This window comes from Schistocerca cancellata, chromosome 10, assembly GCF_023864275.1.
Source record: "Schistocerca cancellata isolate TAMUIC-IGC-003103 chromosome 10, iqSchCanc2.1, whole genome shotgun sequence".
Lineage (NCBI taxonomy): Eukaryota > Metazoa > Arthropoda > Insecta > Orthoptera > Acrididae > Schistocerca > Schistocerca cancellata.
In genome coordinates, this window is record NC_064635.1 from 204,859,398 (window position 1) to 204,884,030 (window position 24,633).

At 44.0% G+C, this 24,633-nt stretch overlaps 1 protein-coding gene across 1 annotated transcript in view; it reads right to left on the reverse strand.

Moving 5' to 3' along the window:
- The window catches only part of LOC126106269 (trithorax group protein osa-like), a 147,957-nt gene that overhangs the window by 100,353 nt on the left and 22,971 nt on the right, over nt 1-24,633 (reverse strand). The window contains exon 2 of the mRNA XM_049912492.1: nt 892-1,072. Coding sequence (XP_049768449.1) covers nt 892-1,026 — 135 coding nt within the window. The 5' untranslated portion in view covers nt 1,027-1,072. The remainder of the gene's footprint in view (nt 1-891; nt 1,073-24,633) is intronic.

Sequence of the window (24,633 nt, forward strand, 5' to 3'; positions counted from 1 at the left end):
GTGGCTACCGGGCTTACACCAGTGGGTTCGCCAGACCCCGCGCAAGCACGGTCTGTGTCGAACGGAAACTTGCCATTCCGTTACCAATTTTGATAAGCCGTGGGGGATACACAGAGAATTGCAACTCTAATAAATTACATACCCACCGAATGTGTATTCGAGTACGAAGTGACACCGACATCCGAGCAAGTCTTCTAGCTTGTGGTTGTTGTAGTGCTCTTCAGTCCTGAGACTGGATTGATGCAGCTCTCCATGCTACTCGATCCTGTGCAAGCTTCTTCATCTCCCAGTGCCTACTGCAGCCTACATCCTTCTGAATCTGCTTAGTGTATTCATCTCTTGATCTCCCTCTACGATTTTTACCCTCCACGCTGCCCTCCAATGCTAAATTTGTCATCCCTTGATGCCTCAGAACATGTCCTACCAACCAGTTCCTACTTCTGGTGAAGTTGTGCCACAAACTCCTCTTCTCCCCAATTCTATTCAATACCTCCTCATTAGTTATGTGATCTACCCATCTAATCTTCAGCATTCTTCTGTGGCACCACATTTCGAAAGCTTCTATTCTCTTCTTGTCCAAACTATCGTCCATGTTTCACTTCCATACAAATACCTTCAGAAACGACTTCCTGACACTTAAATCTATACTCGATGTTAGCAAATTTCTCTTCTTCAGAAACGCTTTTCTTGCCATTGCCAGTCTACATTTTATAACCTCTCTATTTCGACCTTCATCAGTTATTTTGCTCCCCAAATAGCGAAACTCCTTTGCTACTGTAAGTGTCTCATTTCCTAATCTAAATCCCTCAGCATCACCCGACTTAATTCTTCTGGATGCTCCACTCTTTCTTTTTTCATTGCAGTGCACTGCCGGGCAGTGCAGGTACTGACCTGGTGGTAGTGCGGGTACTGCAGGCTGGAGGCGGGGGGGCTGGGGTAGTACTGGGGGGCGTAGCCGTAGCCGAACTGCTGTCCGGGCGGCGGGGGCGGCGCCACCACTGGCTGGTAGCGGTACTGCTGCGCCATCAGCTCCCCTCCCACCACGGTCACCTCGCTGTCCGGCGACCCCTCCCTGCAACAGGCGCGCGCACCTCTGTCAGAAACACAGCTCCAGCACGGGGTGACGACGGGGAACACGTCAACAGTGTCACGCTCTCGGCTGTAAGGTACCTGGAAAACTAACAATATGAAGAGACCGATACCAGACTCGTACACATCTGTCAACACACACCACCAGCCCGGAATAACGACGGGGAACACATCAAGAGTGTCACACTTTCAGATGTAAGATACCTGGAAAATTAACAATACCAAGAGATCGATACCAGGCGCGTACACATCCGCCAACACACACTACCAGCACGGAATAACGACGGGGATCAAGAGTGTCACACTTTCCGATGTAAGATACCTGGAAAATGAACTATATATATATATATATATATATATATATATATATATATATATATATATATACTATCAAAACAGTCTTGATCACGATTTATTTATTACAATGACCGGTTTCGACCACTACTGTGGTCATTTTCAGACCAATGAGTAGGAACCTCTTTCTGCTGGAGAATCACTAATTTTGTTTAAAAGTGTTGTCCCAGCAGGAGTAAAACTAATTTTGGTTAGATTGGTTACTCTTGGATAAAAGTTACGTACATTGGTTAAACACCTTCTGAACACACATTTTGCTGACTAACAAGGGCTGCAATGTTCTTATTATGCTTATTAAGAATGGTTTCTCGTACTGCATTAATTCTGTCATCTGTAAAGTTAAGTAACTGTGAAAATATTAATGCTGACAACTGATTGCTAATTTTTAAATGTAAATTATACATTTCAAGATATAATGCATCTTTTTCTTTATATGCATCTTTAATTTCAGATCTAATCCATAGAATGCTACACTTCTGTCGTAAAAATTTTTCTATATTTGATCTGGTATTAAAACTAATTTTTATGTAATTAAGAATCACATGATTCATTAGCCATTGTTTGTTAAAACATATTTTGGAATTACGTTTTATAATTTTAGTGCGTAACCCTCTAAACTTCTTGTAATCTCCCAATAACTGACATGGCAATAAATTAATTACTTTTGAATACATTATGGGTGTGACAGTGATCAATGTGTTACAAATATCTACTATTAAAAACTGTCTTGATGACCATTTATTTATTACGGTGACCGGTTTCGACCGCTACTGTGGTGATCTTCAGACCAATGAGTAGGAACCTCTTTCTGCTGGAGAATCACTACTAATATGCCATATATGACTGGTACTTTACGATACCGTTTCAGTTCTGTAGTTCACGATACTGATGAATTTCTCGGTGCATTTGAATCACTGCATAAAACAACATTGCCTTCAGTTCGAAAGGTTAGTGTTTTATCCGTCTTCTGCAGCAACTGTAGCTGTTTATGTCGAAATAATCAGCAACCAGTTGCAAAACGGAAATTGAATTTGTTAACCGGTTTCAGCCGGTATTCGCAAGATTATAACTATCGCATGTTTTGCGAGTGTCAACGGTAACACGCATGCAGCACGTTGCTGTGATCATGTGGTTCATACTGCTTGTAAAAACAGGGTGTGAAGAAGCCAAACAACTGCAGACACCGTTCCGTAACTAACCATCTAACGTTAATTTTTTCAACATAAATAAATGCAACTCAACGTAATCAAAGTCCATCATCCTATTCTTTCGCTTCTGCAATAATATAAACAACAACAAAAATAAATAATCATAATAGGTTTTTCTTTTATACTTGCTGGTAACTTTAGACTGAAAACTCCGTAATCACTAAAAACATACAAAATTCGATCTGAAGAACTAAAAATGATAATTTATAGTTCATTACTTTGTATTCAACATGTTGACTGCAATTACTTGGGAATGAAATGAATGAAATGATCGTATGGCATTGTTGGCCGGAAGGCCCCATGCGGCGAAGTTCGACCGCCGTATTGCAAGTCCTTTTTAATTGACGCCTTTTCGGCGACTTGCGAATCAATGATGATGAAAGACATACTCAACACCCAGTCATCACGAGGCAGAGAAAATACCTGACCCCGCCGGGAATCGAACCCGGGACCCCGTGCGCGGGAAGCGAGAACGCTACCTCAAGACTACTTGGGAAGCTCTAATACAAATAATCCATGAAAAGAAAAATACTTGAAAATAACAATATAAACACGACAGGTATTTCGTGAATATTGCATTTTAGATGAAAATTTAAACTGACAAAGTTAAACCGAATTGTGTTACGCAAGCAGCCCCGCGAAGGGGTCCCTAATTTCAAAATTAAATATTCGGAAACATCTGTGAAGAGCTTTCGGATCGAGAAAGGGAAAACGGGATGTTCCTTAAATAGAATCATAAGTGGTAATGAGACGTGGGTCTATGGTTGTGATGTTGGCACCAAGGTTCATCTTCACAGTGGGTCGGGAATAGTTCTCCAATACCACAAAAAAGTCAGGTCAAATGTCAAAGCCATGCTGACTGTTTTCTCTGACACTGAACGATTAGCTCACCATGAATTCGTGCCACAGGAACAAATCGTTAATCGACTTGTGGAGACGCCTGCGAGAAAACGTTAGAAGGAAACGGCATGAAATGTGGCGAGACAATTCACGGCTCTTGCATCACGATAACGCATCCGCAGATTAATCCCTGTTGGCGCGTGACTACTGCAAAAGAAGCAAAATGACTGCTGTCTCATCCTTCGTACCTAGTCGCTGCAGTCTACTTTTTATTTCCAAAGTTGAAAACCACGTTGAAAAGACGGAGATTTGCAACGATAGACGAGATAAAAGAAATTTCGCGGATGGCGCTTCGCATGATGCAGCAAGGGGCGTACCAAGACTGCATCCGGAAGTGGGGGCGGTGCATCTACTGTGGAGGACAGTATTTGCAAGGAGACCTTGCACAGTAAGTAAAAGGTAAGTGTAGAAAAATTTTGTGGACCAAGTTCTGCAATTTTTTTGAACAGACCTCGTATGTTTTAGTTTGCTGTCAAATTCATTTTTATACTGATTCTACATCTAAATCTACATCCATACTCCGCAAGCCACCTGACGGTGTGTGGCGGAGGGTACCTTGAGTACCTCTATCGGTTCTCCCTTCTATTCCAGTCTCGTATTGTTCGTGGAAAGAAGGGTTGTCGGTATGCTTCTGTGTGGGCTCTAATCTCTCTGATTTTATCCTCATGGTCTCTTCGCGTGATAACACGTAGGAGGGAGCAATATACTGCTCGACTCCTCGGTGAAGGTATGTTCTCGAAACTTTAACAAAAGCCCGTACCGAGCTACTGAGCGTCTCTCCTGTAGAGTCTTCGACTGGAGTTTATCTATCATCTCGATAACGATTTCGCGATTGTTAAATGATCCTGTAACGAAGCGCGCTGCTCTCCGTTGGATCTTCTCTATCTCTTCTATCAACCCTATCTGGTACGGATCCCACACTGCTGAGCAGTATTAAACCAGTGGGCGAACAAGCGTACTATAACCTACTTCCTTTGTTTTCGGATTGCATTTCCTTAGGATTCTTCCAATTAATCTCAGTCTGGCATCTGCTTTACCGACGATCAACATTATATGATCATTCCATTTTAAATCACTCCTAATGCGTACTTCCAGATAATTTATGGAATTAACTGCTTCCAGCTGCTGACCTGCTATTTTGTAGCTAAATGATAAGGGATCTTTCTTTCTATGTATTCGCAGCACATTAAACTTGTCTACATTGAGATTCAATTGCCATTCCCTGCACCATGCGTCAATTCGCTGCAGATCCTCCTGCATTTCAGTACAATTTTCCATTGTTACAACCTCTCGATACACCACAGCATCATCTGCAAAAAGCCTCAGTGAACTTTCGATGTCATCCACCAGGTCATTCATGTATATTGTGAATAGCAACGGTCCTATGACACTCCCCTGTGGCACACCTGAAATCACTCTTACTTCGGAAGACTTCTGTCCATTGAGAATGACATGCTGCGTTCTGTTATCTAGGAACTCTTCAATCCAATCACACAATTGGTCTGATAGTCCATATGCTCTTACTTTGTTCATTAAACGACTGTGGGGAACTGTATCGAACGCCTTGCGGAAGTCAAGAAAAACGGCATCTACCTGTGAACCCGTGTCTATGGCCCTCAGTCTCGTGGACGAATAGCGCGAGCTGGGTTTCACACGAACGTCTTTTTCGAAACCCATGCTGATTCCTACAGAGTAGATTTCTAGTCTCCAGAAAAGTCATTATACTCGAACATTAATACGTGTTCCAAAATTCTACAACTGATCGACGTTAGAGATATAGGTCTATAGCTCTGCACATCTGTTCGACATCCATTCTTGAAAACGGGGATGACCTGTGCCCTTTTCCAATCCTTTGGAACGCTACGCTTTTCTAGAGACCTACGGTACACCGCTGCAACAATGGGGGCAAGTTCCTTCGCGTATTCTGTGTAAAATCGAACTGGTATCCCATCAGGTCCAGCGGCCTTTCCTCTGTTGAGCGATTTTAATTGTTTCTCTATCCCTCTGTCGTCTATTTCGATATCTATCATTTTGTCATCTGTGCGACAATCTAGAGAAGAAACTACAGTGCAGTCTTCCTCTGTGGAACACCTTTGGAAAAAGACATTTATTGTTTCGGCCTTTAGTCTGTCATCCACTGTTTCAGTACCATTTTGGTCACAGAGTGTCTGGACATTTTGTTTTGATCCACCTACCGCTTTGACATAAGACCAAAATTTCTTAGGATTTTCTGCCAAGTCAGTACATAGAACTTTACTTTCGAATTCATTGAACGCCTCTCGCATAGCCCTCCTCACACTACATTTCGCTTCGCGTAATTTTTGTTTGTCTGCAAGGCTTTGGGTATGTTTATGTTTGCTGTGAAGTTCCCTTTGCTTCCGCAGCAGTTGTCCAACTCGGGTGTTGTATCACGGTGGGTCTTTTCCATCTCTTACGATTTTCCTTGGCACATACTCATCTAACGCATATTGTATGATGGTTTTGAACTTTGTCTACTGATCCTCAAGACTATCTGTACTTGAGACAAAACTTTTGTGTTGAGTCGTCCGGTACTTTGTAATCTGCTTTTTGTCACTTTTGCTAAACAGAAAAATCTTCCTATATTTTTTAATATTTCTATTTACGGCTGAAATCATCGATGCCGTAACCGCTTTATGATCGCTGATTCCCTGTTCTGCGTTAACTGTTTCAAATAGTTCGGGTCTAATATGTTATCGCCACGAGTCGGTTCTCTGTTTAACTGCTCAAGGTAGTTTTCAGATAAAACACTTAAAAAAATTCACTGGATTCTTTGTCCCTGCCACCCGTTATGAACGTTTGAGTCTCCCAGTCTATATCCGGCAAATTAAAATCTCCACCCTGAACATGGTGGGGAAATCTACTCGAAATATTTTCCAAATAACGCGACCACGATCTTGCTTACCGGACTGTCGTTGAACAGAAACACAGCAACTCATCAGTACTAAGGGACCGACGCGTCGCAACCCTGGCACTCACTGTGTTTGGCCTAAGTTGGCTTACCTCCCGCGTATTCCGGTGTGAGGAGGGAGAAGAGCGCAGAGTCCGTAAGCGGCCTGGTCCGACGAGCGGCAGAGTCGTGTCGGTAGGTTGGGGGCCGCGGAGTCGTAAAATTCCCGGTGCGGTGACTTTTATGTGGGAAGCGTTATTTGAGAACCGTTTCACGCCAGACAGTCTTCCGCTGCGCTGGCACGGCCGGCCGCAGGCTGGGATAACGGACTCCTCCGCAGCCGTGGCGCCGACAAAGCTGTGGAAACTGTCGCGCTACACACAGCCAGCCCCCACAGGCGAAGTAGTCCAAGTGGCTGGACTCATCAACAACGACAGTGAAAGAACGTATAGCTTTCCTAGAGGGGGAAGAAGCTTGTTGTCTTCAGTCCGAAGAGTAGCTTTTCACGTCAGTCTATTATCGTGTAAGTGTCTTCGCCCCTGAACAACTGCTGAAACCTATATCCATCTGAAAGTGCTTATTATAGTCAGACCTTCGTCTCCCTTTCTGAAGCAATTACACTACTGGCCATTAAAATTGCTACACCACGAAGATGACGTGCTACAGACGCCAAATTTAATCCACAGGAAGAAGATGCTGTGATATGCAAATTATTAGCTTCTCAGAGCATTCGCACAAGGTTGGCGCCGGTGGCGACACCTACAACGTGCTGACACGAGGAACGTTTCCAAACGATTTCTCATACACAAATAGCAGTAGACCGGCGTTGCCTGGTGAAACGTTGTTCTGATGCCTCGTGTAAGGAGGAGAAATGCGTACCATCACGTTTCCGTCTTTCATAAAGGTCGGATTGTAACTTACCGCGATTGCGGTTTTACGTATCGCGACATTGCTGCCCGCGTTGGTCGAGATCCAATGACTGTCAGCAGAATATGGAATCGGTCGGTTCAGGAGGCTAATACGGAACGCCGTGCTGGATCCCAACGGCTTCGTATCACTAGCAGTAGAGATGACAGGCATCTTATCCGCATGGCTGCAACGGATCGTGCAGCCATGTCTCGATCCCTGAGTCAACACATGGGGGCGATTGCAAGACAACAACCATCTGCACGAACAGTTCGACGACGTTTGCAGCAGCATGGACTATCAGCTCGGAGACCACGTCTGCGGTTACCGTTGACGCTGCATCACAGACAGCAGCGCCTGCGATGATGTACTCAACGACGAACCTGGGCGCACGAATGGCAAAACGTCAATTTTTCGGATGAATCCAGGTTCTGTTTACAGCATCACGATGGTCGCATCAGTGTTTGGCGACATCGTGGTGAACGCACATTGGAAGCGTGTATTCGTCAGCGCCATACTGGCGTATCACCCGGCGTGATGGTATGGGGTGCCATTGGTTACACATCTCGGTCACCTCTTGTTCGCACTGAAGGCACGTTGAACAGTGGACGTTACATTTCAGATGTGTTACGACCCGTGACTCTACCCTTCATTCGATCCCTGCGAAACCGTACATTTCAGCAGGATAATGCACGACCGCATGTTGCAGGTCCTGTACGGGCCTTTCTGGATACAGAAAATGTTCGACTGCTGCCCTGGCCAGCACATTCTCCAGATCTCTCTCCAATTGAAAACGTCTGGTCAATGGTGGCCGAGCAAATGGCTCGTCACAATATGCCAATCACTACTCTTGATGTGGTATCGTGTTGAAGCTGCATGGGCAGCTGTACCTGTACACGCCATCCAAGCTCTGTTTGACTAAATTCCCAGGCGTATCAAGGCCGTAAGAAACCGGTATAGGCATGCGTATTCAATTACACAGATATGTAAACAGGCAGAATACGGCGCTGCGGTCGGCAACGCCTATAAAAGACAACGACTGTATGGCGCAGTTTTTAGATCGGTTACTGGTGCTACCGTGGGAGGTTATCAAGATTTACGCGAGTTTGAATGTTGTGTTATAGTCGGCGCACGAGCGATGGGACACAGATCTTCGAGGTAGCGATGAAGCGGGAATTTTCCCATAAGATCATTTCACGAGTGTTCCGCGAATATCAGAAAACTGATAGAACATCAAATCTTCGACATCGCGCAGACGGAAAAAGATCTTGCAAGAACGGGAGTAACGATGACTGAAGAGACTCGTTCAACGTGACAGAAGTGCAACCCTTTCCCAAATTTCTGCAGATTTCAATGCTAGGCCATCAACAAATGTCACCGTGCGACCCATTGAACGAAATATCAGCCATACGGGCTTTCGGAGCCGAATGCCCACTCGTGTAGCCTTGATGACCGCACGACACAAAGATTTACGCCTCGCCAGGGCCCGTCAACACCGACATTGGACTGTTGACGACTGTATCGCCCGACTGGACGTGTACGGGTCTTTAGACAATCTCATGAGGCCAAGGACCCTGCATGTCAGCATGGGACTGTTCAAGCTCGTGGAGACTCTGTAATGGTGTCGAGTGAGTGCAGTTGGAGTGATATGGGGCCACTGATAAGTCTAGATACGAGAGGTGAAACCTACGTAAACATCCTGTCGATCAGCATTTATGTATACAGCAAGATCGTGGTCGCGTTATTTGGAAAATATTTCGAGTAGATTTCCCCACCGTGTTATAGTTCTGGGTGGAGATTTTAATTTGCCGGATATAGACTGGGAGACTCAAACGTTCATAACGGGTGGCAGCGACAAAGAATCCAGTGAAATTTTTTTAAGTGCTTTATCTGAAAACTACCTTGAGCAGTTAAACAGAGAACCGACTCGTGGCGACAACATATTAGACCTTCTGGTGACAAACAGACCCGAACTATTTGAAACAGTTAACGCAGAACAGGGAATCAGCGATCATAAAGCGGTTACGGCATCGCTGATTTCAGCAGTAAATAGAAATATTAAAAAAGGTAGAAAGATTTTTCTGTTTAGCAAAAGTGACAAAAAGCAGATTACAGAGTACCTGACGGCTCAACACAAAAGTTTTGTCTCAAGTACATATAGTGTTGAGGATCAGTAGACAAAGTTCAAAACCATCGTACAATATGCGTTAGATGAGTATGTGCCAAGCAAGATCGTAAGAGATGGAAAAGAGCCACCGTGGTACAACAACCGAGTTAGAAAACTCCTGTGGAAGCAAAGGGAACTTCACAGCAAACATAAACATAGCCAAAGCCTTGCAGACAAACAAAAATTACCCGAAGCGAAATGTAGTGTGAGGAGGGCTATGCGAGATCTATCCATTTATGTCTACTGTGGACATTCCAGCAGCATAATACGATACACCACACGTCCATAATTGTGACAGAGTGGTTCCAGGAACACTCTTCTGAGTTTGAACACTTCCGCTGGCCACCAAATTCCCCAGACATGTACGTTATTGATCATATCTGGGATGCCTTGCAACGTGCTGTTCAGAAGAGATCCCCACCCCCTCGTACTCTTACGGATTCATGGACAGCCGGAGTGGCCGTGCGGTTCTAGGCGCTACAGTCTGGAACCGGGCGACCGCTACGGTCGCAGGTTCGAATCCTGCCTCGGGCATGGATGTGTGTGATGTGCTTAGGTTAGTTACGTTCAATTAGTTCTAAGTTCTGGGCGACTGATGACCTCAGAAGTCAAGTCGCAAAGTGCTCAGAGCAATTTGAACAGCTCTGCAGGATTAATGGAGTCACTTCCCTCCAGCACTACTTCAAGCCCATGCTACATCATGTTGTTGCGCTTCTGCGTGCTCGGGGGGACTCTACACGATATTAGGCAGGTGACTGGAATACTCTCTTTCAAATTCTGAAGGTGGCAGGAGTAAAATACAGGGAGCGAAAGGCTATTTACAATTTGTACAGAAACCAGATGGCAGTTATAAGAGTCGAGGGACATGAAAGGGAAGCAGTGGTTGGGAAGGGAGTGAGACAGGGTTGTAGCCTCTCCCCGATGTTATTCAATCTGTATATTGAGCAAGCAGTAAAGGAAACAAAAGAAAAATTTGGAGTAGGTATTAAAATCCATGGGGAAGAAATAAAAACTTTGAGGTTCGCCGATGACATTGTAATTCTGTCAGAGACAGCAAAGGACTTGGAAGAGCAGTTGAACGGGATGGACAGTGTCTTGAAAGGAGGATATAAGGTGAACATCAACAAAAGCAAAACGAGGATAATGGAATGTAGTCGAATTAAGTCGGGTGATGCTGAGGGAATTAGATTAGGAAATGAAACACTTAAAGTAGTAAAGGAGTTTTCCCATTTGGGGAGCAAAATAACTGATGATGGTCGAAGCAGAGAGGATATAAAATGTAGACTGGCAATGGCAAGGAAAGTGTTTCTGAAGAAGAGAAATTTGTTAACATCGAGTACAGATTTAAGTGTCAGGAAGTCGTTTCTGAAAGTATTTGTATGGAGTGTAGCCATGTATGGAAGTGAAACATGGACGATAAATAGTTTGGACAAGAAGAGAATAGAAACTTTCGAAATGTGGTGCTACAGAAGAATGCTGAAGATTAGATGAGTAGATCACATAACTAATGAGGAGGTACTGAATAGAATTGGGGAGAAGAGGTGTTTGCGGCACAACTTGACAAGAAGAAGGGACTGGTTGGTAAGACATGTTCTGAGGCATAAAGGGATCACAAATTTAGCATTGGAGGGCAGCGTGGAGGGTAAAAACCGTAGAGGGAGACCAAGAGATGAATACACTAAGCAGATTCAGAAGAATGTAGGTTGCAGTAGGTACTGGGAGATGAAGAAGCTTGCACAGGATAGCATGGAGAGCTGCATCAAACCAGTCTCAGGACTGAAGACAACAACAACAACAACCACTTTCTTTGGTTCTTCTGTGTAGCTGCAAGACTTTTAGGTTACCAACTTGTAAACCACTATGTCTATTAAGCACTGGGAATGTTTGGTGGTTTTGTTTAGAAAATGAAGACGTTCAACAACTTAAACTGTGTTTCTTCAAGTTAATGAGTCGCCATCGAAAGAAAACAATTTCCATAGAGTGAGTCCGTGGACTTACGACCCTGGACTACGCAGCCGAGCACAACGAGAAGTATTTGTAACTATTGTGCATATTGATTTACTCGCAATCACAGCGTTTATCAGACGTATTTTGGCATTTCCTTTAAATGTGTCGCAACTAGTCCTGTGTTTATCAAGTTTCTCCAACTACTGAGCCACCCCATTCGGATTAATGCGTCTACGGAAGAAAGGAAGAGGACTGGGTTTCGACCTCCCGTCAATGGCGAGGTCATTAGAGACGGAGCACAAGCTTGGAATAAAGAACGAAATCGGCCATGGCCTTTCGGAGGAAACATACTGGCATTCGCTCTAAGGTTCAATGGGCTCTGAGCACTATGGGACTTAACATCTGAGGTCATCAGTCCCCTAGAACTTAGAACTACTTAAACGTAACTAACCTAAGGACATCACACACATCCATGCGCGAGGCAGGATTCGAACCTGCGACCGCAGCAGCAGCGCAATTCCGGACTGAAGCGCCTAGAACCGCTCAGCTACAACGGCCGGCGAGCGCATGTAGTAAAAAATCTGTGCAAGCAGCAGAGTAAGAGGATTGTACAATTAGCTTGATGCTTGATCGAATTTCGATTATGTATACTTGTGGAAGCTTCCAAGCGTATGCATGCTTGAGGGTGTGTACCGAGAACAGGGAGGCCTCTGCAAGCATTCGGCAGTGATTTGATTTGCTTCGGTTTTTATTTGGTCCTGTTAATTCATATTTCGTCAAAGGCTGTAAGACAGGTGAATTAATACGATAGTATATGGACGAAAAGGTGAAGAAAAGCAGCAATACTGTGAGACCATTTCCTTAACGTGTATAACGCGGATAATTAATCTGGGAACTCTCTCTAAGGCAAAAAAGAAACTATGCATTACGAAGGAATTATCCGAATGGGAAGAAAATCGGTAGGTGTGAAGTACATGTACAAAAGAACAAATAATTACACGTTCAGAAAAACTGGATGACTCATTCAAGAGAAAGAGCTTAAAAAACTGAGCAAGTCAATAACACGTTGGACCACCTCTGGTTCTTAGGCAAGCAGTTATTAGGTTTGGCGTTGATTAATAAAGTTATCTGATGACCTGCTGGCAGATATCGAGACAAATTGTGTCCAATTCGCGCGTTAGATTATCAAAATTGCGTGCTGGTTGGAGGGCCCTGCGGGGGTTGTCTCCAGAGATATCTTCGCCAGTCATCGGGACCTGGAATCTCAGTGACTGACGTGGAATAGTCTTCAGTAATGAATACTGCTTCAAGCCAGCGAAGACGAGTCAGGAGACGCCCTGGATAGCGGTGCTATACCAATACGGACAATTCGTTCTTCTTTTCTTAGAGTGTAACATCGTTCTCCTTACTCTTTACTCCACATATGTGACGTTTCCTTTTTCTTTGTTTTTCCGTAACACAATCAAAGAGACTACCAAGGTCTGCACATCGCCGTGTGAGCTCGACATTTTCTAGTAAACAAACCGACGCCTATACAAGCGTGTTCGAGCCGTGAGGAGGTGTCAGGAATTTGTGCTTGGCTACCCAGCTTAACACATTCCCATCATTGCATGAGGACTTGGATATTCACTCTTACGAGTGTTCTTCCACAAAACAGGCAAAACCAAGCATCTTAAATAGAAAATTTATTTAGGATTCACAATACCTAGACTGGGACAAAGCCCACGCTGTGCACAAGTAAGAAAACGAAAGTGCTAAAACCAGTTTAATCGAAACACAACTCTCTTACCAGAAATAAGTCAGCTGCATTGAAGGACGAAAACAGAGTTTTAGTTTTCCTAGATGTCATTTGGTGTTTGAAAGAAAACAGAACATACCACACAAAGTAAAAAGCTGCTTTCGCCATTACAAAACTCCACTGCTATTACGTAAATGAATACATTAGTTTTTGTGTCTATCACTTGTTTACTGCACTACAACACGTTTCGATGGTTCATACCTACGTTTTCAACTGGAGAATCACGTAGTTCCATTACACACACTTTTTTTAGCGTAGAGCGCAGACACCTTTTTCACAGCTACAACTCTAGTGAGATCTCGGACTCTACGTCAACGGAATCACGAAGGGACTTCAGAAGTAAGTCACACATGTCGCCACACTCTAAGATCACTGCGCAACAGGCGTGGAAGTACGCAGTACAGTAGGGTTACTTTGGGCAAAACGTTTAACTTGCACACAAATTCGCCGTAGAATTCTGACGGTGTTTGGGAAAGTGCAGTGTCGGGTCCAGTGGTTGTGGAATGGTGCCAACAATCTGACCAAGGCCTCACAACCGTGAATGATGGTGACCGGAAAGGCCATCGACATCGGACACAGACGGGAATGTCCAGACAATCGAGAAACTGATTCACGGCAACCGCAGATTTTGCGACGGTGGTCATGCGGAGTTGCTGGATGGGTCCGCGATCAAGGAGCGCATTTTTACTGGCGAGGAATTACCACCGGTTGAACGTTCAGAACATTGTTGACATAGACTCGGCGAATGTGTTAAAAAATAGTGGCATGTGTCGGTATCACTCTGAAGTGTAGGGCAGCATTCCATAAAAGTAACTTGGCCTTCCACATTAATGTGGAACTTGAAAGGAGTCTACTGGGGTACACTTACAATGTGGCACCCGAATATCGTAATGAGACTAATGTAAACTAAAATGAAACTATGTTGTATACGATGTACACACATCAAAAAAAAATTTTTCATCATCTCGATTTCAAGAGTTCCGGAACCTGCACAGAAAACTGGAATAGAGATCAACATAAACAACATTTCCTCCATTTTTGTTGCTCATGAAAACCACACATTGCATGTTGTACCACCATACAGCGAGAACTTCAGAGTTGGTGGTCCACACATTGGTACCTCTAATACCCAGTAGCTCGTACTCTTGCATTGATACATGTCCGTATTCGTCGTGGCATACTATCCCCAAGTTCGTCAAGGCACTGTTGGTCCAGACCGTCCCACTCCTCAACGGCGATTCGGCGTAGATCCCCTTTGAGTCGTTGGTAGGTCACGTCATCCATAAACAGGCCTTTTCAGTATACCCCAGGCATGTTCAATAGGGTTCATGTCTGGAGAACATGATGGCCGCTCTAGTCGAGCGATGTCATTATCCTGAAGCAAGTCATTCACGAGATGTGCACGATGGGGGCGCGAACTGTCGTCCATGAAGACGAATGCCTCGCCAATATGCTGCCGAAATGGTTGCACTATCGGTAGGAGGATGGCATTCACGTATTGCACAGCCGTTACGGCGCCTTCCACGACCACCAGCGGCGTACGTCGGCATCACGTAATGCCACCCCAAAACGGCAGGGAACCTCCGCCTTGCTGCACTCGCTGAACAGCGTGTCTCACGCATTCAGCCTGACCGGGTTGCCTCCAAACACGTCTCCGACGATTTTCTGTTTAAAGGCATATGAGACACTAATTGGTGAAGAGAACGTGATGCCAATCCTGAGCGGTCCATTCGGCATGTTGTTGTGCCGATCTCTGTCGCGCTGTATGGTGTCGTGGTTGCAAAGGTGGACCTCGCCATGGACGTCGGGTGTGAAGTTGTGCATCATGCAGCCTATCGCGCACAGTTTGAGTCGTAACACGACCTCCTGTGGCTGCACGAAAAGCATTACTCAACATGGTCGCGTTGCTGTCAGGTTTCCTCCGAGTCATAATCCGTAGGTAGCGGTCATCCACTGCAGTAGTAGCCCTTGGTCCGCCTGAGCGAGGCATGTCATCGACAGTTCCTGTCTCTCTATATCTCCTCCATGTCCGAACAACATCGCTTTGGTTCACTCCGAGAAGCCTGGACACTTACCTTGTTGAGAGCCCCTCCTTGCACAAAGTAACAATGCGGACGCGATCGAACCGCGGTATTGACCGTCTAGGCATGTTTGAACTACAGACAACACGAGCCATGTACCTCCTTCCTGGTGGAATGACTGGAACTGATAGGATGTCGGTCCCCACTGTGTAATAGGCGCTGCTCATGCACGGTTGTTTACATCTTTGGGCTGATTTAGTGACATCTCTGAACAATCAAAGGGACTATGTATGTGATAGATTATCCACAGTCACCGTCTATCTTCAGGAGTTCTGGGAACCGGGGTGATGCAAAACTTTATGTGTGCATGTATCTGATGGGCTCTATAAATCGGATCGCTGACTTTGCACGACCGCAGAGCCGAAGATACTGCTTCTGGTCTGAGATTGTAGTGTTGGAGCAAGAGAGCGCTTGGCGCACAGCAGTGAGTGTGTAGCAGTCTGTATGCGAAAGAGGATACAGTAGGCAGTTTTTGTGGTGTGTTGTGCCACCAAGTGTGAGATTATAATGTATCAATTTACTCATACAAGTATTTTGTGTTACACCGCACGTAAAATAGGTAGTTAAAAATGATGAGTGGTGTTATAATGGAATGTAAAGTGAAATGATGAAATGTAAATTGAATTGTGACAAGGAAGAATTACTCGTTTGATATTACAAAGAAGCTTTACGAATGCTTGTATTATTGGAAACACAAATGTGGAAGCAGAAGTCTTCACGCAGTTACCGTAAAGGAGTTAATTTTTTATTACTTTTCTTTTGCTAGCGTGTTAGTGTAAATGGGTTGGCTGATATTTGGTAACAGTGAGTTCCATGTCGAGCAGTCCGAGAATGTAGGTAAACTATTTTATCTATAAGCTAGTTAGATATTTCCCTTTTGTAATGTTTCTAAGATTTGTTAACAAAGGTATACATAACTTCAAGATTTGTCTTTATGCTTTTCAGTGATGTTAGATAATACTTGCTGTACAGATCTCATTGTTTGTGACTACGTCAGCAAAGAGAGATTTCCGTTTAGTAAAAAGGATATAATTTTTCTGAGTAATGCGATTTCAGTTGTCAGGTGTTTTGAAAATCTAAACTTAACTTCGAATACAACTTTACAATTGAAAGAGTCAGTGTTAGTAATTCACCCAAATCACTACCTCTGTTCAGGTCGTATGTTTTTTAAAGTTACTGAATTTGTCTTAAGTGTTTTTATTTATCAGCCAAAATAATATCATGTATATTTCAAAGTATTAAGGCCAGCATTGCATACCGCTGAGCCTGTAGCGCCGGCCGGAGTGGCCGAGCGGTTCTAGGTGCTACAGTCTGGAGCCGCGCGACCGCTACGGTCGCAGGTTCGAATCCTGCCTGGGGCATGGATGTGTGTGATGTCCGTAAGTTAGTTGGGTTTAAGTAGTTCTAAATTCTAGGGGACTGATGACCCCAGAAGTTAAGTCCCATAGTGCTCAGAGCCATTTGAACCATTTTTTTGAGCCTGTAGCTAGCATATTTTATTCTTCTTCATGAGAGAGCAGCATATAACGCGATGCATCCTTGCTGCTTTAGGGGTAAGGCAATTTTGATTTATTTGTTATGTGCACAAGGACGCAAGTTATCAGTTTTGATCAGGGCCAGAAGATTCACTACCTAGGGGGCTGAATGTATTTTGCAGTGACTGTACTTCGTTATTTTTTGTTAACAATAACACAGAGTAAGCACACCACTCGCAGTTGCAACATGCTACACGACAACTCCAGTTTTGCTAGCGTTCCCAGTTGAGGCATTCATTTATGTAATTCAACAAATAATCATAAAGAACTTTACAAACTTACTAGCTGAAGTCTGCTCGTAGAGTGCGACAGACCACTTATCACTGCTGGTGGATTAGACGAATTTAACCCATGACGCGAGTAGCAGCGCAGAGAATTACACCGGGGACGTGGATAAACGTTTCCAAGTAAACATGTGAAGCAGGAGCTCTTCTAATTTGTCCGGCGCGCCACATACTGCGAAGAGTGCTGGAGTCCTCTCCGCGGATTCTAGCAGCACCTCACCCGCCGCGACGGTACATCGGTCGAGGTATCACAAGTCACGTATATTACTCCGTCCACTTTCCTATTTCTGTGACGCAAATTGCAAACTTCCGCCGAAACAGGGGCCCCGAATTTTAGCGTGTAACCTAAAGGTGGCAACGTAACTATGTAAGTGCGTGAGAAACAGAATGCTGTAATCTACTCTGTAACCGCAGCAGACGTGCCTCCAATTCAAGTACACAGGAGAACGAAAACTGTGTACGGTGATAATAGTATCGAGAACGGTAACGTGCTACGTTTGGTTCTTCGTGCTAGTAAAGAAGGAAACGGTGGTGCTAGAGAAGCGTGTGACAGAGCTCGGAGTGAACAATCAAAACATCTTCGAGGAGTTCACTTTGATAGTGATGAAGCGGTGCAAAAAGAGGCGATGTTGTGGCTCCGCTAGCAAAGTAAAACATCCTACGGTCATGGTATCAACAAACCAGTCTCTCTCGTTGGGAGAAACGCGTTCATCGCCAGCGTGACTACGCTGACACAAAAAATCTGCAGACATGGAGAATAAAGATGTAGTATGTATTTATAAAGCATCAAGAGTTCTCCGTAAAAAATTCCAAGGTATTAATTTTCCGCCGGCGGCGGTGGTCTAGCGGTCCTAGGCGCTCAGTCCGAAACCGCGCGACTCCTACGGTCGCAGGTTCGATTCCTGCCTCGGGCATGGATGTGTGTGATGTCCTTAGGTCAGTTAGGTGTAAGTAGTTCTAAGTTCTAGGGGACTGATGACCACAGATGTTAAGTCCCATAGTGCTCAGAGCCATGTGAACCATTTTTATTAATTTCCACCATGCCCTCACATTTCATTTCATTCAAAAATTAAAATCAGTTGGCACAATTATTATTTTTTGCACGTAACTTCAGTAACAAGGAACATGAAGTTTCCTATACTTTTTAAGTACTACTTCTAGTTCTGCCAAGTAAAGTGTGAGCAAAATAAATATGGCCGGGAAAATATTTATACCATGTGTAGACGTATGAAACCAAAATTTGGTTGCAATAATTACACGTCTATTGTTTAAAGCTGATAAATAATATTTTATTCAAAATAATCTCCGTTGCTATTTATAAATCTCTCCCACCTCTAGTGCAGGCTCTGAATGCCACGGCAAAGAAAGAAAAAGTTCCCTTTTTCACGTAACGCTCGATTTAAATCAATCATTTGCCGTTGGTAGCGATCAGTATTAACGATTCACCAAGTTTTAGCAGCTCGTAACAGGTGTCACCATTTTGATCCCACCAAACACAGACCATTGTCTTCTTTGGATAGCTGTTTGGTCGTGCAGTGGATGTCGATGGTTTGCCTGGATTCACGCATCACTTACGAAGCTTAGGATTCTCAAAATATATCTATTTTTCGTCGCCTCTCACTATTCGATGGAAAAACGATTTTGTTTTGTATCTGGCAAACAGCAGTTCACAAGTGGTTCTTCGATTTGCTTGCTGTCTTTCATTCAGTTCACGCGGAACCCATTCTCCCACTTTCTGCACCTTTCCCACATCTTTCAACCCAACAGAAACAGCTTTCTGCTTCACATTCAATTCTTCCGCGAGTTCCTGCTGAGTTTGAGTATGTGCATCATGTGCCAGTCCGTAACTATAGTATCCAAATTTAAGAAACATGATACCGGACAGTCCCTGTACGCTGGGTGCAGCTGCCTGGCGTGTCTACATCGCGACTTTGTGTGTATGTCAAAGGCAACCCATCTTCATAGTTCACCTACGGCCATTTGCAATTCGCAGTTTAGAGCCGTCAAAAGCGCTTCCAGGCGACGGTGATTTTATTATGTTGACGCGACCGTAGGACTGTCTTAGTAGTAAAGAAGTAGTGTATTAAAACTTCATGTGTGATGCGGCATTTTTTTCACGTATTTCAGTGTTTATGATGTCATATTTGGAAGTTTGTGGTAAGGACTATGGGACGAAACTGCTGAGGTCATCGGTGCCGGCCAGTGTGGCCGAGTGGTTCTAGGCGCTTCAGTTCGGAACCGCGCGACCGCTACGGTCGCAGGTTCGAATCCTGCCTCGGGCATGGATGTGTGTGATGTCCTTAGGTTAGTTAGGTTTAAGTAGTTCTAAGTTCTAAGGGGCTGATGACCTCAGATGTTGAGTCCCGTAGTGCTCAGAGCCATTTTTTTTTTTGAGGTAATCGGTCCCTAGGCTTACGCACTACTTTATATAACTTAAACTAACTTACGCTAAGGACAACACACACACTCATGCCCCATGGGGGAGTCGAAACTCCGACGGGGGCAGCCGCGTGAACCGTGATAAGGTGCCTGAGACAGCACGGCTACCCCGTGCGGCTATGACGTCATATCTCTTGACTATGTGTCGAACATTCAGGTATATTCAGAAGCAGATGTGCATATTGTTACCGAAATATGTTCAGAATAGAGTTGGTAACGAAATAATAAACACCATATATGGAGCGGCCGCGTCTCACGCAACTCAGTGTTTATGACGCCATGTATCTTCATCTATGTATCGCATAACGATTTAATTTTGTAAGTATACCTATTACTTCGTTACTAACTCTATTCCCAACGTATTTCGGTGGTAGTATCCACATACACTTCTGAATGAACTTGAATGTACAGTGGCTTATATGGGTACTCTCTGTAAAACGGGTTGCGAATGGAGTTAGTAGAAAAGATGTAATTAATTTTAACGTCATGCCATAATGCGGCATCTGATTGCTTATGACGTCATCAGTAACCAGCTGGAAATAAATTTTATTAGCTTCACCCGTTTTGACAAAATAATTTGTACTAAATTTATGCGAAATATAAGAAGTATACTACAGAAGCTTACTTAGTTTAGCAGAGTGTCAGTATCTTCTTCACAGAAGGATAATGGCACGGTATGTTCAGAAATTTACGTATTATATGTGATTATTTTCAACAGCCGCACAGGGTAGCCACGCGGTCTGCAGCGTCTTGTCACGGTTCGCGCGGTTCCCTCTGTCGGGTGTTCGAGTCCTCCCTCGGGCATGGCTGTGTGTCGCCCTTAGCGTAAGTTACAGTTAGATTAAGTAGTGTGTAAGCTTAGGAACCGATGACCTCAGCAGATTGGTCCCGTAATACTTTACCACAAATTTCCAATTTTTTAAAATTTCAACAGTGTTGGACAGTTTACAATAACTGTATCACATCTGTGTATCTGTTGTGCTAGCAGCAAGGAACATATATGAAGACTTATATGAAAGAGATAACCACGGCATACAAAGAAGTTGTGTATAATAAATTTGAGAAAACATGACACACAATTCTAATATATGAAAGGGATGGACTTATTTCCGAATTTTATAAGAGATGATATGCAATGAAAATAGTGTCTGTTTTTTAATGCGAGGCTTCTGATGATGACAAATTAATTCGTCGAAACCTGTACAGATAATAAAATTTATTTGCAGCTGATTAGTCGCTGGGGCTTCAGGTGTACCCAGGGCAGCGTAATGGGTCCGCTGCTTTTTACGATTTACGTAAACGATCTGGTTGATGGTACTGACAGCGGCATTAGACTGTTTGCGGATGATGCTATAGTGTACAGGAAAGTAGTATATCACGAAAGTTGTGAACAAAGCAATGAGAATTTGCAGAAAACAAATGCGTGGTGTAATGACTGGCAGTGATCTCTCAATACGAGGTGCGGCTAGAAAAAAACCGGACTGATGCTGGAAAAAACATTTATTTACAATTATTTACAATTTCATGTTATCTCCTTCAATGCACTCTCCTCCTCGGTCTCTACACCGCTCCATACGAATTTTCCAGTGTTCATAGCAATGCTGCAGATCATTTTCGGTAAGTCCATACATTACTTCCGTCGCTTTTTCTTTTACTGCTTCAACAGTCTCAAATCTAGTTCCTTTCAAAGCTGACTTGACTTTAGGGAAAAGAAAAAAGTCACAGGGGGCCAAATCAGGTGAGTAGGGTGGATGATCTACGATGGGAATGTTGTGTTTTGCCAAAAACGTCTTCAGTGACAACGCACTGTGAGCTGGGGCATTGTCTTTGTGAAGGATCCATGACTTTTTTCTTCACAAATCGTTCCGTTTTCTCCGTACTCGCTCACGTAGGGTAGCCAGGACGCTAATGTAGTAATGCTGATTCACTGTTTGTCCCTCTGGTACCCAATCAATGTGCACAATCCCTTTGATGTCAAAAAAAAAAAAAATCATCATTGCCTTGAATTTCGATTTTGACATTCGTGCTTTTTTTTGTCGTGGAGAACCAGGAGTTTTCCAATGCATCGATTGGCGTTTACTTTCGGGATCGTAAGTAAAAAGCCACGATTCATCGCAAGTAATAACATTTTGTAAGAAGGTGGGATCACTTTCAATGTTTTCCAGGATGTCAGAACAAATCATTCCTCGGCGTTCCTTCTGTTCAATTGTGAGACACTTTGGAACCATTTTTGAACACACTTTGTTCATGTTGAAACTTTCATGAAGAATCTGCCTAACACTTTCCTTGTCAACTCCTGTTAACCCAGACACTGCTCTGATTGTTAAACGGCGATCTTGTCGAACAAGTTTACCGATTTTTTCAATGTTTGCATCAGTTTTTGCTGACAATGGTCTGCCAGTGCGAGTGTCATCACTGGTGTCTTCGCGGCCATCTTTAAATCGTTTAAACCACTCAAACACTTGTGTTCGCGATAAACAATCATCGCCGTACACTTGTTGTAACATTACAAACGTTTCACTTGCAGATTTTCCTAGTTTGAAACAAAATTTGATGTTAACACGCTGTTCTTTCTGTACACTCAACATTTTCCGACGCACAGACAAAACGTCAACTACTTAAAACAGACGCCACGGGCAGACTAAGTGCAGGAGGCAGATGAAACTCGAGCAGTAGGCGGAGCGAGAGTCACGTGACAGCCACGCGACTTTCAGCCTTATTGCATTCGTTTTATTGTTTCACCAGTACTAGTCCGGTTTTTTTCTAGCCACACCTCGTATTAGTAAATGTAACCTACTGCGTATAACAAGGGGAAAATCCCCATTAATGTACGAGTACAAAATAAATGCGCAGTCTTTGGAAGCGGTAACATCCATCAAGTACCTGCGTGTGACTATTCGAAGTGATCTCAAATGGATTGATCAGATTACACAAGTAACGGGCAAGGCGAACTCTAGATTGCGGTTTATTGGTAGAATTCTGAAGCGATGCAGTCCTTCAACACAGGAAATTGCTTACAATACGTTAGTCCGTCCAGTCTTTGAGTATTGTTCGTCTGAATGAGACCATTACCAGTTGGGTCTGATTCAAGAGATTGAGAAGCTCCAAAGAAGAGCGACAAGATTCGTGACTGGTACATTTAGCCATTGCGGCAGCGTTACAAATCTCATAGAAAGTTTGAAGTGGGACACACTTGCATGTAGACGACGCTCTAAACGGAAGGGGCTGCCCACTAAATTCCGAAATCTGAACTTCGCCGAGGATGTAGAGCATATATTATTACCACCAACTTCCAAATCGCGCAATGATCACAATTCAAAGATAAGGGAAATTAGAGTTCGTACTGAGGCGTTCAGACAGTCGGGGGTGGGGATTTGACTTTGCAGCGAGTTGTGCCCTCCGCCACACACCGCTTGGTGGCTAGCAGAGTATATACGTAGATGTAAATGTAGAAAATTACAATCATGAATAAAACAATAATTAAGTTTCTCTGGAATTCTCAGACTGAGAGACCTACTCGCGCCTGGCCAATGTTATTCTGTTAGCATTGTGTTGCTGCACGGTTATTCGTCGTGCAACTTCCATCTGGCACATCGGACGCCAGTCACCGCTTAAACCGTTAGCAAATGCCGTCTATCGGACTTACTGTCACTCGTAGCGTTCCCATTTGGGCCTCTACTATGTCCTGATAAATTTTACCATTCCGACAACTTTTTCTGACTGGAGCCCAGCGAAGAACTAGCGCCCACGAGTTGTGTACGGTACATCAATTAAGGAGCGAAGCGTTCCCAGTGTCTAGAAAAATCGCTGACCATTCCCATTTCTAAGGGTCGTCGGAAAGACCTACAAAACTGAGGGATGTTGTAGCTTTTTGGAACATGTTTCGTGCTCGCATATTATGATATTTCTGGAGACTGAGAATCTGTCCTGCAGTAATCAACAAAGGTTGGGGTAAAGAGCGTTCGTGTGAAACCAGCTCGCACTGTTGATCCACGAGACCCAGAAACCAGTAGCTACAGCAACAAAGGTAGATGCCGTGTTCGTAGGCTTTCAGGAGGCTTCTACTCAGTTCCGTAACGCTGCCAATCGAACAAAATACTAACGTATGGAACACAAGACAAACTGTGTGACTGTACTGAAGAGTTACTAGCAAACAGAACACAGCATGCTATTCTGGACGGAGAGGTATCTTCAGACGTAAAAGTAACTTTTGGCGTACCCCATTCGAGTGTTATGCACCCATTGCTTTTGAAGAATGGTTCAAATGGCTCGAAGCACTATGGGACTTAACATATGACGTCATAAGTCGTCTAGAACTTAGAACTACTAACCTAAGGACATCAAACACATCCATGCCCGAGGCAGGATTCGAACCTGCGACCGCAGCAGCAGCGCGGTTCCGGACTGAAGCGCCTAGAACCGCTCGGCCACAGCGGCCGGTCACTGCTTTTCACAAAATATGTAAATGGCATAGTAAACAACTTCAGAGCTTCTAGACGCTTTAGCGTATGATACTGTTATACACGGAGATGTCCGAACTCTAGAAGGTTGTAATAAACTGCCGGAAAACCTGCACAGGATCGACGCTAGGTGCAGAGTGGAAACACCCTCAAAGTAAACAGATGTGACGTGCTGAGCATACATAGACAGGAACACCTGTTACTGTATGATTCCACAAGTGAACAACAATCACTCGAAGCAGTTACTTCCGTATAATCCACGTAAAACTAATGGAAGGTAAGGCAGATGTGAGGCTGAGATTCATTGGAAGAACTCTCAGGAAATGTAGTCCGTAAACAAAGGAGGTAGTTCGAACAACAGTTGAACATTGACCGTCACTGTGGCATCTGTACCAGGCGAGATTGACAGAAGAAATAGAGGATATCCACAGATGAGCAACGCGTTTTGTTACAGGTTCATCTTGTAAGCGAGGAAGCGTCACGTGGATGATCAGTTAAACACAGTGATGACGCACTAGAGTAAAATTCCCGTAAGGGTAAGTTTCTAGAAGAGCCAA